The sequence below is a fragment of the Trachurus japonicus genome, chromosome 20 (assembly GCF_045865225.1).
Source record: "Trachurus japonicus isolate A0001 chromosome 20, Traja_1.0".
NCBI lineage: Eukaryota > Metazoa > Chordata > Actinopteri > Carangiformes > Carangidae > Trachurus > Trachurus japonicus.
In genome coordinates, this window is record NC_140926.1 from 21,521,971 (window position 1) to 21,540,665 (window position 18,695).

The following is an 18,695-nucleotide window of genomic DNA, read 5'->3' on the forward strand; positions in this document are numbered from 1 at the left end:
TCTCTTTAGTAGTTTTTCCCAAGTTTGGCAGAAGATGTTTTAGTGCCCATTGGCCTCCTAACTGCTACACCATCTAAAGCCCTAGTGATGAGTCTATTTCTAAAACATCAAATATCAGTATGAAAGTATGAAGAAGAACTCATAAATATGTAGACATTTTTTACTTTCCCAAATGTAATGCTAGATTTTCCGAATGCGAGAGAGCCGAGAGTACACAGTGGAAGCCTGCGCTACACACAAGCTACATGCTCTGCCCTTAGCAGTGCTTGCTCCTAGCATAGTTTACAGTCCCGACTTCTTTCAATCCATGTCAGGAGATGAACCCAATTCCGAAATCCCTTTATGTTAATATTGCGCTTTGCAAGCGCAGACCTATTAATCCAGCTTTAACCGTATAAGTGCCATTATTCCCTTAATAAGATCACTGGCTGTGCAGTATAGGATTAAATACTTATATCATAACTGACACTGTCATTTCCTGCGGATGAGAGCGGCTTGCGTCTTCTGGCTGTCAGTTCCGCGTTAAGAATCCTTGAATCTGCTGCCAGTACTGCACCGAGGCACGGCTGGCCCCGAATGCAGGTAATGGATGTGGGAGAGTGAGGGGAATAAAAGCGGGACCCGTGGGTTGCTCCTCCTGCTCTCTCTCTTCGCCTCTCTCAATCTCATTCTCTCCTTCTGTTTCTCTCTCTTAACCTCCCCCTTTCTGATCGCTTCTCTTCTCCTGTGAAGTGCTGCAGCATTATGCCGGCCCTCTTCGCTGCTCAAGGTGGTGCTCTTTAATCTGGCCCTCTCCTCTGTTCTTAATTGGCAGTTGGATGCTGTTGGGCTGCAAGTGCATAGTGGGGGAAGCCCTGTGTACCGCTAGGCTGCTAATGCTACAGTACCTCTGGCACCAGTACAGTGGCATTACACCAAGTTCTCAGAGAGTGACGTTAATGCAAGAAAGAGCAATGACGACCAACGCCCCTCACTGGTGACATCATTATTGCGTCTAAAATCAAGTTTCATTCATTGATGTAAAACTGGATCATCCAGAACATTATAGTGGGCCAAGATGACACAAAAGAAATATGTATTTCTACTTGACAGATTTTTCTATAAGTGTGTCCCAATTTAGGATCCGAATGGAAATAAGACCGTCTGGCCTACAAAGGATTTTTACTTTGTGCCACAAACCTCTACCCTCATTGTTCCACTTCTGTCAAACTTAAAATGTGCAACCTTTTTTTGAGACCTTTTTTAAAAAAACTGCTTTGCCTCTGAACAGAAGACAGAACACAATATAACGCTGTCAACAAAAATCTCAATCAATTTTTTCAGGCTTAAATGAACAGGGCCTAACTGCAGATTAGCTTAAGTGTTTGCGTAAAATTGAAGATTCCCCGATCTGTTTTGGTGAAATTTGAAACTAAAATTAAATCCTAGAAATGTCACTCAAAGCTTCTGATTTAGTCTGTGTAGCATCGTACTACAGAAAAGACTAATTCCAGGTCGGGAGGTCAACTGACCTTTATACATGTCAGTGCAGAGGTTGGGGCAAAGGTCAGAGGTCACGTCTTTCTGCCGGAGCTCGGCCCTTGAACTCAACTCCACATTTATCCCCCTTACCCAGCATGCCAGGAAGCTTTCTCCAGAGACCCCACTCCTCCTAATTTTGCCCTCAGACAGAAAGAGAAAGATTTAGTTTGAGAACAGAGAGTGAAGGAGGGGTGGGGCTGATACAACCCATGACGCTGGTTAATGGGCAGTTTGGAATGCAGGCAGAAAGCCTGCGTTGCCTCCTCCATGAGAATCCGTTTCTTTATAAAAAGAACAGAGCCGAATTTAAGAATGGACTTTTGGGAAATGCGGCGGCCTCAACTGTGCGAAATGAAGAGATTGTTTTGTTTTTTTCTCTCTCTCTCTGTTCGCTCATACACCATCTGCCTCTGAACTCCCACATTTGGCGCCATGGAAGGCAAACACTGGCAGATTTACACCGATGATGCACAGCAGGTTTCAGGTGTACAAAGCTGATCCTCTGCTCCTCCCTTCACCCCACCCCACCCCCCTTACATGAACAGACTGCCTCTCCATGCATATGGGTGTTCAGAACATTTGTGTGTGTGTGAGTGTGTATGAAATAGAAAATTCTCACACTTTTATTCCAATATCTGCACAGGTTTAACCTCCTCTCCTTCCTCCCTATTTCTTGTCTGTCTGCGCTAACAGAGGACGAGAGTTCGGGGACGCCTTACCACCGCGAGAGGCGCAATGCAATCAGCTCCCAGGCCCCGACGCCCGGCGGCCCCGACAGGAACGTGAGTGAGGAACCCTCCACCTCCACGGAGGAGCGGCCCTCGCTGCTCAAGAAGGAGCTGCACAGTTCCCTACCGCACCTGTCCGACCACACCCTGCCGTACCGAGGCACCCTCTTCGCCATGGACCCCCGCAACGGCTACCTAGACGCACACTATCGTAAGTCCACTAGCTGGAGCACCATCTATGTTTTTTTGTTGCGTAGATTTCCTTTTTTTTTTTTTTAAAGTTAAGAAACTCCACGGCTCAAGGACATGATTGTAGCGCCCCCGGAAAACACTGAGGCCTAGTTTGTCTCTGTACTGTAGGTGAGAGGCAGGACTGCCAGATGCTTGATGAAGTCTGACAGATTAGCCTCTCTCGCACTCCTGCCTCTACACACACACACACACATTTGTGAACACATGCACGCACACTTGTCTTGTTTTGTGCCTGGGAAGTTAGTATGGGGAACGGCCAGCGTAGCTTCTTAATTCCCTCATTAGGGGCCTGTCTGAGCACAGTACTCGGCTTTCTCTCATCAACACACACTTCAAAGCCCCAAAGCAGCGCCGAGTCAAACCTCCCCACTCCCCACTCTGCCTCTCTCTCTCTCTCTCTCTCTCTCTCTGTGGGACTCTGAGACTGTGTGAGAGAAAGCCAAAGAGAGAGAGACTAATGGAGATGAAGCTTGAGAGATTGAGGTGAAGGGAGAGCTGTGGCTTGAGTGAGATACTGATCATTTGAAAAAAAAAAGAAGAAGAAGGTGAGATAGACAGTTGTGGATGAAAGTGTATGTGGAAAGAGGGAACAGGAGATAGATGATTGGGGAGTAAGAGGCTGATTAGGAGGTTAATTCAGCGGCCGCTGTAGCCTGGACTTAGCCTGGATTTGAGGTGATAGCTTGTTTAGTTTGGTTCAATTGGCTTTGAATTGGGGGAGACAGGGTGGGACTGAGTGATTTTAATCCAGTGGCAGTAATGAAAAGTCCAGCGGACCCCGACCGTATACTGTAACTCTATTTATTCAGCCACTTCATTAGCCGCTGCTCCCCTGTGCTTGGGTGCCTGGGAGTCACCAAGGTGCCTCTTTAAGGGAAAGGTTACTTAAAAGCAGGCAGCGGTGCTGTGGACAGGACCCTCGAGGGCAGAACATTACTGCCCATTACATCCTGACCTAACTCAGCAACACTGCCACTTCTCATTTTATGTGTGTGTGTGTGTGTGTGTGTGTGTGTGGGTATGTGTGAAGGAGCTCCGGTGGTTCCAGACCACTGAAGCCTTTTGGGGGGTTAGAAGCTGGGTGGGGAGGGCGGGAGTGGGGAGTCAGCAGGGATGGTGGTGGGGGTCAGTGAGAGGCTTGGGGGTCATGTGGAAAAGTCACGGTCTGAAACGGGAGAGTTCAAAAGCAGCAGGAGAAGTCAAAAGGGCTGTGGAGCTTTAAGAGGCTTTCTTTGTGCATCGGGGACTCAAGAGGCTGGAAGGCTGCAACCTATGAAGCAGAGGAGAGGAGAAGAGAGCACCGCAATGCATGCTGGGAGGCTGTAGGCATGATGGACAGAGATATTCGCACATCAGCTGCTTCTTCTACACCTTTATATAATAGTCTTTTTGTGGCAACACTGACACAGTGAGCAGATAACTAACTGTCTTTCATTCTGATTGATTAATCAAGTGGAAAAATGTTGTCAGACAATAATTGTCTGATGCAGAGATGTGTCAGGTGATGTGTAACGATTACACAACAAAAGTTAAAAACCTATCTGGTTGCCAGTATTATTAAAGGGGCTACAAGGACTTTCGGAAAGCGGAAGTGTCTTCACACTACATTTCCCATGAGCCTCCGCACGCACTGTGAAATTCTTGGACCAGCGCAAGACCAAGACGGACGAAAACAAAAGCATTTCCCAATGTTTTCATTAATCAAGAACGAAAGTCGGAGGTTTGAAGATGATCAGATACCGTTGTAGTTCCGACCATAAACGATGCCGACTAGCGATCCAGCAGCGTTATTCCCATGACCCGCCAGGCAGCGTCCGGGAAATCAGGAAATGCTGGGCGAGCCAACCACTAAATAATAATATCAAAATTACTATAAAGACAAAACGTTAAATGGAAACATTAACAAGTGTGGGTTATGAAGATTCATCCACATTAATATGAGACTTTTTAATAACCAAAAGCAAACGTCTCAGGGTCTCTTTAAGGGAAATGATCCAAAAACAAGAACATTTCTTGACTTAAAAAAACACAAAGTCTGACTCTGAATGGCTCTGAGTGTTTCTCATTGATTTCTCTCTGTCAATTCTCTGATCCGGAATCTGCTCAGGAAGACTTGTGATCTCAGATGAGAGCAGCGCTCTGTAAAACACCTCCTCCTCCCTCCCTGGCCCCAGGTGTTGAGGACATGGGGAGTCCCTGAAGGCGGCGGTCCCATTCTGTCTGATTGAACCCAGCACCAGAGCTCAATCCCCATGAGCTCTAGCGGTCTGAGGGTCAGCAGAACGAACAGGCCTCCCCTAAAACCTCTGCTCTCCCCCCCTCACTCCGCCTCCGCCTCCTCTCCTCAGCTGTTTTGAACCAGATGCCTGCAGCGTCTGTCGCCACTCCTACGGCACAAGGTGTAAAACGCCACTGGCTCCTGTTCTGGTTTCTGGTTCCATACACATGCGAGCACACACGTTGTTGTCCACACACACACACACACAGCCTTTACTCCACCAGCGGTAGTCCCTCTCTATGAGGGCTTTGTCACCTTCTAAATTCATCCCAGGTGTGTGCACGACGTGTGTGTGTGTGTTTGTGATGGAGAGGGGGCCCTAAGCCATTGTGCTGTGCTTGCACGGCGCGCCACGCCACGCGGCAGACAGCCAGGTAAATCCGATTACTCTTAGCGCTGGTGTGTGTCAGTGCTTAATGTGCCTAAATGCGATGGCACCTGCAGCCTCCCCACACCTGGCCGCTGGGTCGTTATAACGGTGGCGAAGCTCTGGGAGGCGTGGGAGTCGGAACAACAGGAGGAGAGCAAGAAAACTGTGGGGGGTGGGGTGGATTTTGGGGGTCTTCGCTCTGGGTAAATCTCCGCTATTCACCCAGACTTGTGATCTCCCACTCCTCTTGCGTCCACGGCCCTAAGACTGTGTTTACTCTGGTTTTTACACCCACTTCAGCCCAGAAAAAAAAGGAGGCACTGAGGAAACATTGCCCCCATTGTTACCATTAGCTAATCGTGGTGATGCCTGAGTCTTAGCCGCTTTTCTTGGGCAAACACTGGATAAGAGTCCATATCCTTCTTACCACAACACTAATACATGGGGCTTTGCTGTGGGATAAGAAGAAAGGATTGAGATGAGGATTAATGAGGCAGAAGTCTTTTTTAAGATCTTAATTGTGTAGAAATGTGAATGGGATGCGCCGCGCCGACATCTGTTTACATTATGCGCCGATTAGCCGGTCAGTGGTCCTGCAAGCAACAGTGAGCCCACTTGCTGGCGAAGCATCTTCGCTTCCTCGGAGGGGATCCTCTTCTTTAAAGTGTCTCTTTCTTAAACACTTGCCCCTCCGTGCCAGACTAAACACATCCGTGGAGGGACTTAAAGCACATCCCTTTTTCAATGGCTTTCTTGCAAATGTTAAGACTGCCCCAGAATGTTTAGTAAAAAAAAAAAAAAAGGAAAGAAAATTTTCCAGGCTTTAGAGACAATGCTCAAGTATTTTGGCGGTAAAGCGACATAAGTTTTGTGGCTCTGCATCAATGATGCTTTCGGTCATTGATAGGAGTAGGAGTGTGTCTCCAGGCTATAATGGCTGCCTATCAGTCCAATAGTCTTTGGGTTAGCTCCTTAAAAAAAAAATCAAGCCCAGATCTGGCTGCCAGGGCATAATCCCCACACTAAAGCTTTGCTGTCCTTGACTGATCTCAGAAACCAAGCTTGCTAAGCTAGAGGCAGTGGAGGTATGGATCTCTTGGCTGAAGGATTCTTTCACATGCATCACAGTAACCCTGCTCTCTGAGCCTGCCCGAAGGTGACTGCTACCTGGATCACACTGGGCCCTGTGTTCTGGGAAACGCTGAGCCGTGGCATAAAACCCGTCCTGGGTCTTTTTTTTTTTTTTTTTACGGCGTGATGGTGGTGGGGGTGGTGGGTGTCCAGTCATACGGGTTAAACTCTAAACTGCTGTGGTGAGCTTGATCTCAGGTCTACTGGGCCGTAGCACGCCAGCCGCTGCCCCGGCGTCAGTCTGTCTGCCTCAATATCAAAATGCAGCTGACCACTGAACTGAATGAGCTAGCTGTCACCAAACCGAACGTGATCTGCACAACAACGGCCCTGGACTCTACTACAGTTAATTACAGTGCTTGGTCATTCAGTTCATATGGGCCTTTCCAGATGTCTAGAAAGAGTAAGAGCAGCAAAAGAGAGCAGTTATAAAGTATGTGTTTAGGAGAGAGAGAGAGAAGGAGTGGGTGGGGGTGGAGAGGGGGGCTGCAAACAGAGCGCTCTTCTGAAACTGCTCTGAAAGAACAAACTTCCCGGCCTCTTGTTGGTTTAAACGTGACACGCACTGGCTAAGATACAGGTTCAAACATCCTTCCAAAAAACCCCCCAACGAAAAAAAAGAAAAGGAGAGAGAGCCTGTGGTGAGAGGACACGTGCCTGTTTCATGGGTAAGTGTTTGTCTTTGTGATTGTTTCAATATTGGCTTTTTGAGCGCGGTGGCACGGTTGCGAGTCCCCCAGCGGCGTGCCGGCACAGAGCAGCCTGGGGCACACTGCAGGCAATGGAGAGGGATCCTCTTCCATCCACCTCCTTTCATCAAGAAAGAACAACACGGGCCTGCGCTCTGCTGTGGCCCCTTGGTCCAGCGCACCAGGGATAATCAGATGATCCCCTTTTATACAGCTTATTAGAGGCATCTCATGCTGTAAGATAGGCCATATTCTCACATGCATGTGCCCCCCTCCCTCTTTTTGTAGAGCTGGATGATTTAAGGGGGTTAAGCTAGAGTTTTTGAAGTGCTACGAGAATGCACTTTCATACCATCTCGAGGTCGTGCGGTGCTCTTAACCGCGAAGCTGAGATGCGAACGTTTCAGAATAACGGCCGCGCTTATTAACAATGACAAGATTAAATGTGAAGGAGCTCAGAAGAATTAAGACGAATTTCCGGAGAACTTAAGATGTTCAAAGAAGAACACTCAGCGTTTTCTTGGTATCGCTGGAGCAACATCTGTCAGTGTGTTTTACATCTTTTCAAATGAGATTGGTTAATCAGTCGAGTCACAGATGCAGAGCAGGAACAATGGTATTTTTTTTGCCGTCGTTGTTGTCGTCGTCGTGGAGGCTTTAAGTGAAGATTTTCGCTGCGTTTTGTCCATCTGGAAGGAGAATGGGCTGCAGCACACACCACTGGCGACAATAACATCAAGCACAATGCAATAAGAAACAAGAAGACTGAATGCTCTGGGGGGCTTCTCCTCGGCTAGCTGGTTAAAACCACAATATATTAAGCTTTTTCTCTCCTACTTAAGTTACCCTGTAGTCTCCAGTAGGATAATCACCTCTGTGTGCTGCGGGAGAGTTATTTCATGCCATTCTACATTTGTTTCCAGTGTCTCCAAATCTCATCACTCCCTTTTTTTATATTTGCATTCCTCTCACATAGTGGCGAAGATAAGAGCTCGTATCCCTTCAGCCAACGGCCCCGTATCTCGTTGCTCTCGTCTCTGGAGGGTCTCAAGTATATATTGTTCTACACGAAGAGGAGGCTGATGAACACAGTGTAATTAAAATGTTTGCAGGCAGCCTGGTGAAATGTTAAGATATCGCCGGAGAAGGGAGAAGAGGATGAGTCTGAGGGTATAAGTGAGACGGAGGGGCAAGAAAAAGAGAGGAGAGCCAGAGAGAGTGGAAGAGAAAGAGGAGGGAGGGGGGGGGGTGTAACAAAGCAGAAAATGAAGAGAGACATAAAAGAATGGGAGCTCAAGGAGGTCAGGCCCATCACAGGCTTTAGTGTTGCCTTCAAAGATGCCTGGGACAGGTGGCAGCTCCAGACAATCTCGCACCACAGAGCAGCATCCTCTCAGGAGGAGATAAGGGATTCCTCCATCCAGGCACCCTCCTCCTCCTCCTCCCCCTCCTCCCACTTCTCCTTCACTCACACTCTCCACCTCCCTTATGCCCACCCCCTCCTCCTCCTCCTCCTCCCTCCCAGTCTCGGGGTTCTCCCAGACAGGCTGCTTTGATGTGGCTCAGTGTGAGCGGGCAGCTGTAGGCCACGGGGCTGCAGCAGCGCTGCTGGGCCACTGGGCTGGTGGACCGCTGGGAGCCGACTCCAGCGCAGCTCAATCAGTGGGGCTCTCCGGTGCCCGGCACTTTCAGGTCTCATTAAAGCGCTCCGGCAGGGTTAATCCTCTTTAAGGTTTACATGGGCCCCAGTTTGTCTCTCTGCCCAGGCTGAGGGAACCCCTGGGCGCCACCTGTGTGACAAAGACTCAAATCACTGTGACACAAGTTCCCTCCGTCTGTTGCCTCACTGGTTTTCTCTCCTTGTACGCTCTCCTCTCTCTCCAGTCTCCCTCCATGGCCCTCTCTTGTGCATTCTGCCCCTTCTTTCCTCCCTTTTCCCTTGACAGTACCTAGGCCTGGTTGTAAGTCTTTTAGGATTATTTGGGTGGAATCTGTTGACAGGGGTGCAGTAAATGGATTACAACTTTGTCCTTGTTTTTGGGATGCTGTGAGGAGGGAAAGGGGAGAGATCAGGAGGATGCGCTTTGAATAATGAGGGAGGCACAGAAAAAGAGATGGGCCGAGAGCGGGATTAATTGAAAGAATTAGGAGGACGATGCAAGAGTGAGGGAGAGGGTGAAAGAGAGGGTAAGGTGACAGCCATGCAAAGAGCACAGAGAGTGGAAAAGAGAGAGAATCAGCGAAATCCAGATGTTGCTGCTCTCATAAGACCTAACTGGTCCAGAAGCGTCAACCTCTGTCTGGCCCTGTGCAGCCCAGCAGCCATTTGTCTGATTGCTGTGACACTGGACTTTGTCTTTGCTCTGTGACACACAGTTTCCTCCATTAGCCCAAATAATGGCCACGTACCTCCAGAGGCCTGCACAGACTTTGTTTAATGTCTGTACTGTACGGTCTGTGGAAAATAGAGGAGCCGGTTTACAACACTGGAGGAAATAGCACTTGATTGTAAACTACATGAAGGACTGCATTTGTGGGTTTTTCAATGTTTAAGTTGCATGCCTGACCACTCTCCAAAGGATACAATAGATTTCTTGATTGATTTCCCACCTTCTATGCAGCCACTGGTTGCCACTAATTCTAACAGCATATGAAAAAATCAGCTTGCAGAGGCACACGACTTCCTTGAGATACATCATCCAGAACATTTTGCTGCCAATTATGAGCTCAACCCTTTGTGTAAAAGATTTTCCAAACACTGAGATTCCAGCGTTGGTTTTAAGAAGAAAAAAAAAAGGAAAAAAAACTGCAACAAGCCTCTGTTTATGTAAGAGACGTAATGCTACACAACTCTGACTCCTCTGAATGTTCCAGGCAAAAATACTGGAGTTCATTAATGAGTTGCTTTTCTGCAGCTCACCTTCAAATCCTGGACGTGCCCTTGAATGCGCCACTTTAAATCGGCCCCTTCTTTTAACCACATTACCATGCGCTAATACATAATTTTGACCAAAAAAATAAATAAATGTGACAAAGTGCTCGCTGTGATGGATTGCCTCTCTGCATCAAGATTAAAGTCTCTGCAAGTTGACATTCACAGCACACAGAACTGAACTGGGAGCAGTGGCTACCAGGGAATCTAACATCGTATATAGAATTACATTAAAAAGACTGAGTTTCTTTGCTCTGTGGCCTCGCAGCGTGCTACAAAATTGAGAAGGCGTCCAGGTTCCCTGAGCGGTGTCCAGCCTGTGTGTTATTATAATGCAGATGCATTAGCCTCACAGTCACTATCACACAGCCACATGCAGTTTCATAGAGGCCCAGGAAGGAGCCGTGACACGGGGGCTATAGGTTACTGATACGGCCGCGGTAATCATGAATACCACTGATACGACCTTGACTTATAGATACATATAAATACTGTATAGTTTTCCATACATTTTCTATGATGCAGGCATTTAAAGGAGGTTTTTAAAAGCAGATTGTGGACATGGCGCATCTTCTTCGTTTCTTCGCTGACCCCAATTCCTAAATAAAGATCTCCAAAAAAGATCAGACCCTAAAGCGGCTTTGTATTTGAGTAGAATAAATCACACGAGGGGAAGTCAAAGCAAAATAAATGTAGCAAAGTCCCGGTGAGTTAACCTGAGGTTTAAATCAACTCCCTTCTCTCTGAGAGGTATCACTGTTTGGAGAAAAGGAGATAGACAGATGTGGGAGATAGAGAGGGAAAGAGAGAGAGGGAGAGAGAGGTGCAGTGTGCAGTGTTTCACTTACTAAACTGCTGTGTAAATCTCTCCTCAGCTGGGTGGGGGAGAGGAGGCCGGAGGGTGGGGTAGGGGAGAGAGAGGGCGCTGAAGTGAGGGGAGAGGGCCAACGCACAACGCTTTGTTCTGCTCCCCAGCTTATCCCAATCTGGAGAAATTCACCAAATGTAGGAGATAGATTGGCGCTCCACAGAGGCCTCGCGAAATAACCCTCACTCCCTGATCCACGCTGGGATACAGGGAGGAAGGGGGGTGGGGGGTTGGGGAGGGAAGAAGGAAGGGGGTCGGCTGGTGTTGGTGGGGGGGGGGGGGCCCTCCTGGAAGAGCTGTGTGCGTGCTTAGCTCCACTCTCCGGCAAAAACTGGGATCCTCGTTGCTGGTGTGTGCAATTTGTTAAGAATGAAATGTCTCACAAATGCTATATGCGCTCCATGGAGATGTTTGTGTGACTTGTGGAGGAGGAGGAAGAGGCCAGCAGACATCTACATCACTCTGATGCCTGACTTCTGGTTGCTAAAAAAAAACTGAAAAAAAAGGGGGAGGGGGTTGCTTTCCAAATATTATTTCAGATAAACGTCTCGCGAATGGAAACATACTTCACATTTGTAAAAACGTGAACTCTCAGATAAAGTTTGGCAGCTGCATTGTTGCGTGTGACGCGCGTGATGTATGAGCGCAGTGAAGCCGGCTTGATAAATGATCGTGTACTTCACTTTGTAAATATTGGCGTACGGAGATAACCTGCTTGAAGTTTTTTAAGTCCCTGTGCAAATATGCAAAGGCTTGTAGAGCCATGAAGAGAAAGGATGGGCATTGACCAACTTGTTCAGTCTAGACAAACAAATTGCTTCTGACAGCGACTGGCGATGGAATGTATTCTTGAACCCGGGAAGCACAGCAGACGTTTCTCTCTCTCTCCGCCGCTCGCTGTCTCGTCTTTGCTCTGTTTTTGTTTTCCACCATGTTAATTACTTTTACCCACAGAAAGAGTTTTTTGTCTTCAAGGGTGTGAGAGCAATTGAGCAAGAGAGACAGTGCAAGCACAAACAGCAGCGGCGAGGAAAAAAAAAATCTATTGATTTACAGAGGAAGGGCAGAGTGTGATCTGCCAGTCTTGCGTATATGATGAATGGCAGAGAGATTGGCAGAGCAACACTTAACATTCCTCTGTTATTTAACCTCTCCGCTTGCTCCCCCCCCCCCCCTTTTTTTTTTTTTTTTTAAAGCGCTGCTCTTTGTTGAATAAAGGCTTGTTTTTTCTATCTTTCTCTGTTCTACTGCCCAAACATCTCATACAGTAAAGAAAAAGCTTTGCACAGCAAGAACATTAGACTAATTTATACAGCGGTAATTAGGCCATTAGACCTGAAACAATCTGGGACCCGTAATTAAGCAAAGCGCTCCAAAAGTCAACAACAACTCCCATTGAGCTTAGCTAAACAGTCTCCCAAAGTGTTATTTACATGTCCAAACAGCTTGAGGTCTCAGTGTAAGCAAACATGATGAGAGACCGGGTGTGAAGGGGGTTGATCAGAGCGGGAATTCTCCTTCACCAGAGAGGCAGCTTCCAACCGCTGCTACGCACTGAGGCTCCATGTCATGACGACAGGAGAACCAACGAGATGTGAGGCCCAGTGTCACATTATATGAAGAACAAACAGGATACAAAGTGTTTAAAGGAGCTACTTGGAGCTTTTTTTTTTTTTTTTTTTGCTATCGCTAATCTTAGCTGTCTGGAAGAGGCCATGTGAGTTCAGCATCAAATAGCATCAGGGTTTTTGCTTTTATTTCTATCACTTCCTTTCTTCAGCTGTGGTTAGCATGCTAACGCCGACTCATTGGGCCTGTCTCACCACTTCCAGCGTACTGATGAAGTAGCTCTTCTCTATCGGCGGGTCATGACCTCTTGTGTTGTTTAAGTATTAGTGGCTGAAGTTCTTAGAGAGGCTGGTGAGTCAACGGCTGATAACGCTAACACTGGCTATGTAGCAATAGCAAAACTTGCAAATAGCTATAATTCTCATACACCAGGCATTACTTATCATAGTTGTCTGCTGGTATTATATTGTTTTCTACACAAATTTTAAGTAACTTTTGGTGACTTTTATTTAATCTTTACTTTTTTTATTGAAAGTCTGATACATACCTCCACAGGCCTATAAAGTTATTCAACTGAGACCATTTTGAGGAAGAAAATACACCTCATTTTAAAGGGTGTGTATTGGAAACTTCTATTCTTAAGTATTTTAACATCTCTCCAGATGACAAAAAAAACCACCAGTAACAAATTGCACCCTGCACTGCATTGCCCTCTTTTTGTACCGCAAACTCCTGTGTGAGAGTGAGAGCGACACAAGCCGCACACACACACTTGCACGTGCAAACATGCAAACAGACAAAGTCTGGAGCATCTTAACAGTTTGCAAAGTGTTGCAGAGGAGTGGTGTAACTGCAGGCCTCGGTGCAGACGAGCATGCCTGAGCAGTGAGATCATGAGCGGGGAGAGAGGTGGCATAATGAAATCTGGCAGTCACAGCCCCGGCACAGGCTTCATATGTTCCACATTAGCAATTCACAAACCTCTGGAGCAGGCCCCAGCAGCCCTTTTCTCACTCCGCCTTAGTCACTTATGACAATCTGTCACTGGCTCTTTGTGCTCTCTCAGCGGCGCGTCGATGAGAAGCGCAGTGTTTATGGAAGAGCGTTTCGTCCTCGGCTGCGGGTGACACTCTGTTAGAGCAGAGTCAGTGAACCCTCACAAGAGCAGAGGAGGAGCTCAGGTTTAGCCGTCAAGACAATAAACTCACAATGCTGAGTTGACAACAAAAGAGAAAGAAGAGAAATTGTTTGTGCATTATCAAAACCCAAATCAGAATCGTGAGTGACAGCTCAAATTCTCCTAAAGTATCTCATCACACATGTTCAAAAGCACAGTGAAGATCCTTTGTGGTAAAACTTCCATTATGAGGGGAGATTAACCAATAAGGATATTGCAAATGATATGCTTTAGGCTTTATCCTCCCCTTGTCCTCCCCCTTCTTTTGAAATTATTCAAGTGTCCAATAAAGGACAAGGCAATTACCATCCTCTCTTAATGAAGGAGAAGCTGGCTTTTGGTCCTGAGTACGGTGTATTTGTACTGAATTAGAATTAATGAGCCTGGTCAAAGTTTGCTTCTAATTGCCCTTTCATTAAGACCCATTTGTAATCATATCTTAATGACTTCCGTCTCTTCTCCTGAAAGAATAAAAAGGGAAAAATGTAAACCTGAAATTAATAATGCGACTCATTAAAATGTTTGAGAAGAGCTCAGATGAATTGGGTAAGAACTCTGAAAATCTTTTATATACATTTCAAAAGAAGCGACTCAAAAAAGTTTGCAAACTCTGTGTTCCTGAATTTCCTGAACTTTGAGCATTTGATTGGCTTACACGGCTTAATCCCTTCCAGTTTGCCAGCGGTGGTTTACCATATGCGACACGGACAAACCGTCGTGATTACATGTCCCATAGGAATGCCGGAGCTGCTGCGGTGTGTGGCTGCAGAGGGAAGGTAAAAAAACTGTGACTCATGTGTTGGCGTCCTATGTGCCTCGCAGCTGTATTCTGCATTTAGAAGACGAGAATACCCCCGAATGTCCAGAAGAGCAGGGGCAATTTAGTCCCGGAGTAAACAGTAAGGAGTCCCTACAGGAAACACTGGAGATGGATTGCAGGATGGAGTCTCTCCCTCCCCTCTCTTTTCTTCTCCTTCGCCCTCTGTTCTTTGCGACTGTATACATTCCCTCCAGTGACACGGGGCTGTTTGCCTTGCTAATGGAGAGCCGCGCTGGCGTAAAAGAGGTGGCAGGCTCTATTTAGATAGGGCCATGGTAAAGTAAACTTCGGAGTTAGATTTAAATAAACCTCGACGGAACGGTTTGCCATGCGGCAAAGTCGTGGGCCACAGCGAGAGGAGGGAGGGAAAGAGTGATGAAGGAGCAAGAGAAGAAAAAAGAAAAGAGTCCAGTCTGAGCGCGGGGCTGTGCTGAGTGAGGAGCTCCGGAGACATAAACATAGGAGGGAGGGGGTGGTGGGGGGGATCTGGGTAATTCAATGAGGAGTGGCGGATGTGGGAATGAAGGTGTGTGTGTGTGTGTGTGTGTGTGTGTTGCAGGGGTGGATGGGGTGGGGGGGAGTCTTTAAAATGATTTCACAGTTTGTAATCTCTCCAGTCATCCCCCATTGCCCAACAGGACAGAGGTTAGTGTGAAGTTTCTGCAGTGTGGGCAGGGATCAGTAAGAACACGAAGCCTTTTACTCCCATCCAGCCAGAACCCAGCACACACAGCCGCGGGTAAACCTGAAGGTTCATTTCCGACTCTGACAGCCGAGGGGCCGACAGCCAGGAGTGGAGCCGCGGAGAGTAAACAAAGCAGATTCTGCCCTTGTCTAACACCGGACCGATCTCTCCGTCCCAGCATCCCCTCATCCCTCCTTCCCTCAGCAGCTCTGGAATCAGCTGAAGTGAGCCGAGCCAAAACTGAGTCATCAGGAGGAAACTGTTAAACAGACAGAGACGGAGTGGTCAGATAGTTGCCAGAGCAGTATGGAGGAGGCTTTTTACTACTAATCTCTGCTATTGTGAGGACAGGATGAAACCACTCACATGCTTTCTAGAATTTTTAGAAGTTTTCTTTTCACATTAAACAAACGCATAATTTGATCTCTGAGTGCTCAGAGTGGCGTTTCAGAGTGGATCACCATCAACAAAAAGTATTAAACACGGACACCTGTTGTTGAACTTCAACTTACAGACTTGTTGTGCATCGTTTCACTTCCTTACCTGAAGGCCCAGCTCCCCCTTGAGAGGTTTTTGTTTCCCCTGAAGACTTGCTATTATCTGGGGCATCAACATAAAACTACTATCTGACGCAGGAATGTCTACCTACCTCTCTGCTCCAGGTGTGTGGGTCAGTGCAGACGACATTAGTGGTGGCTGTCCCTATGGTACCAGTATTTTAGGCTTTAACTCAGTGTTTGTCAACCTTGGGGTCGGGACCCCATGTGGGGTCACCTGGAATTCAAATGGGGTCCCCTGAAATGATATGATAAAAATATTCTTTTATCTAACTATTATTCTTTTTAAAATTATGATTAAAAAAACACCACACACAATCTTAAACAACTGTATTCTATACTTTCAATTTCTCAAATATAAATTGGAATCTTGGTTGACGGCCGCGATCACATGGGGTCGCCAGAAATTTGTTATGTCAAAATGGGGTCACGAGCCAAAAAAAGTTGGGAACCGCTGCTTTAACTCCATGTCAGAGTCAATGTACTAATCAGACTACATCCTGTAAAAAAACAACTGTAATTTTGTTTGTGGTATTGGAAGAGGAAGTTTCCAAAGTCTCCTAAGTTACAGTTACGGGTATCTCAGTTGGAAATGTGAGACTACATCTTTTTTTCTTTTGGTTTGTGTTTTTTTAACAGAAGGCCTGTGATACAAATGTGACAGTTTGCCTCTCCCCAGCTTTTTATGGGCGTGCAATACCAAATCCCTGGAGTAACTCCTTCAGACTTGTTTTCTAATGCTACAGGATTACAAACCACACCAACCTGATCCCCTCTTAATTACCTCCTCCAAGGTTATGTTTTCACCCGCGTCTTTTGGCTTGTTTGTCGGTATGATTACGCAAAAAAAAAAAAACCAACAACCAGTGAGCCAATTTCCACCGAACTTAGTAAAGATGCGGGTTCTGGTGCTCGGAAGAAGTGATTCACATGTGGGGGGGCGGACCCATATCATTTGCTCTCTGAAGTCTGGTGTATGTTGTTGGACGTTGGCCTTGGCAGACGTCTGCTCTCTCACAGTGCCCCCTTCTATTTGCCCCCAAGCTGGCAGTGATCATCCCAATGAAAGAATGAGTGATGAGGTAAACAGACCTGAGTGATGTCGGCGGTGGGAATCAACACCTGCTGTGTTGCCCGGTCAAAATGCAGCTGCGTTTTGGCGTGGGCCGACACATATAGAGCTGTCGGGGGCACCCCCATCGCTTGGCCGTCTGCCCTCTTTGGAGCACGCTTCCAAATGTTTACAAGCAAAAACACATAGCTAGCAGCCTGAGAGACTTGCTGCGTGAAGGTATGCAGATGCTGACACATGCTTTGCCTCAGGGTGCTGATACGCAACTTGGCAGTGGTCTCCGTAACAGGCAATAAAGTGACATGTGTTCTGGCAACGAGATGTGTGTTCATACAGTGTGTGAATGAAGAAGTGATTCATTTGTGTTTGGATGTGGAACCCATGACGTGCGATAGTCATTTGTTCGTTTTCTGTTTTTCTGCAGAAGTTTGAACTCATTGCATTTCACACCCCCCGACCCCGCTGCAAAAAACAAAAAAAAACTCCGGCTCATGGTTCTGCCTGTTGCGACTTGTCCTACAATGGATGGATGCACGGTTGCGACACAAAATTCCAGCTTTGGTTTTTTTTTTTTTCGAAGATTACGTTTGGGAGTGCTGCGAGAAGTTGGGAGGATGAGTTGCGTACGTTGTGTGGATTCAGCCCAGTGGCAGTTTCGATTTCAGGGGGTAAAAATAGAGAAAAGGCTCGGAAGCTCATATTATGCAAATGTTTTAATGTTTTATCTGGAGGGGGAAAAAAGCAGCCTCTTGATTCTCTCTGGCAGTTGTGACAAAACACTGAAACGGAAAAGGATGTTTTTGTTCTCGTTTTGTACGTTTCATTGGTTGTACTTAAACATTATCCTTTGTACAAAACCATATTATGCTTGGTACGGTGAGAAATGTGCCATTTGGCCGCCTTTCTTACGGTTCTTTATCGCTGTTTATTTTGAGTTCTGTCAGCCTTGAGACATTTACAAAGACTTCCTCAGCGAACATTTTTGGAGCCGTGCAGCTTTTAGTTCAGTGCATTTAATGAGGTCTCACTTGGGTGGGTCTGCTGAAAGATAGCCATCAACCACTGCCTTTCATTATAGCTGCTATTTAGATTAGCCGAGGAGGGAGTGAATTCACATGGCAGTGTGTTTCAGAGGAGCCAGTCGCCTAATGAAAAAAAAAATTATGTTTCATCTGTCTTTTCTCTTTTCTTTCCCTGTTTTTCCTCTACAGCCGCTCCACAGTTCTTCCCGACCTTCCATCCTCCTGTTCCCATTGACGACAGACATGCCCAGGGACGCTACATCTACGAACCCTCCCCTGTGCCCCCTCTTCATGTGTAAGTCTCTCACAGACACACACACACACACACATGCACAGCTGAAATACTGCTGATCGAACCCGAGAGAGCATTTGATTTCGGCTGCATCACGCGCATCAGCAACAGCGAGCCTCCCCTACCTATTAACGCCGATACAAATCAAGCCCCCCCCCCTAAACTTACCTTCCTCCTGTGGGCGTGGAGCATCCTCCTCACGGGTGCTGGGCGCCTCTCTTTGCCTTTCAGGATCAAAGGCCGCGGCCCTGTACGCGCGCAACATGATCCGCGTGTCAGAGACACGCAAATGAACATGTGTCAGAGACATGGAAATGAGAGCAGGGCGAGGGGAGCCTGGGAGCGTGCGGTTCTCATAAGAGCAGTGATCAAGCCCTGTCAGGAGAAGGAAGCAATGCCTCCGCTGACATCTCCCCAGCTCTGACAGACACAGATGGGCTCCCGACACATGAACTGTATACAACTAACCACCCCGCCTCACCCAATCACAAGCGTATACACACTATCAAATATGAAATACGGTAAAAATGTAGTGTCATGCCTTGTAAGTATGTATAAGCAGGAAGGGGGGGGGGGTCTCTTATTACAGTAGTCTGCTGTTTTCCCTGGAGTGCTCCTGACTGGCCAGGGCAGCAGAGAACTTCAAAGCGCTTAATTCCCTCACCTCCACACACTCATCCTCACTCTTTCTACTTTTACTCATCCTCTCTCACTCCTTCTGTCTCTTTTCCC

The 18,695-nt window shown here is 47.1% G+C and overlaps 1 protein-coding gene across 1 annotated transcript in view; it reads left to right on the forward strand.

Annotated features, from left to right (window-relative positions):
* gli3 (GLI family zinc finger 3) overlaps positions 1–18,695 on the forward strand; it is a 96,097-nt gene that overhangs the window by 32,918 nt on the left and 44,484 nt on the right. Inside the window, exons 3-4 of the mRNA XM_085763886.1 lie at positions 2,215–2,460; positions 17,861–17,966. Coding sequence (XP_085620012.1) covers positions 2,215–2,460; positions 17,861–17,966 — 352 coding nt within the window. The remainder of the gene's footprint in view (positions 1–2,214; positions 2,461–17,860; positions 17,967–18,695) is intronic.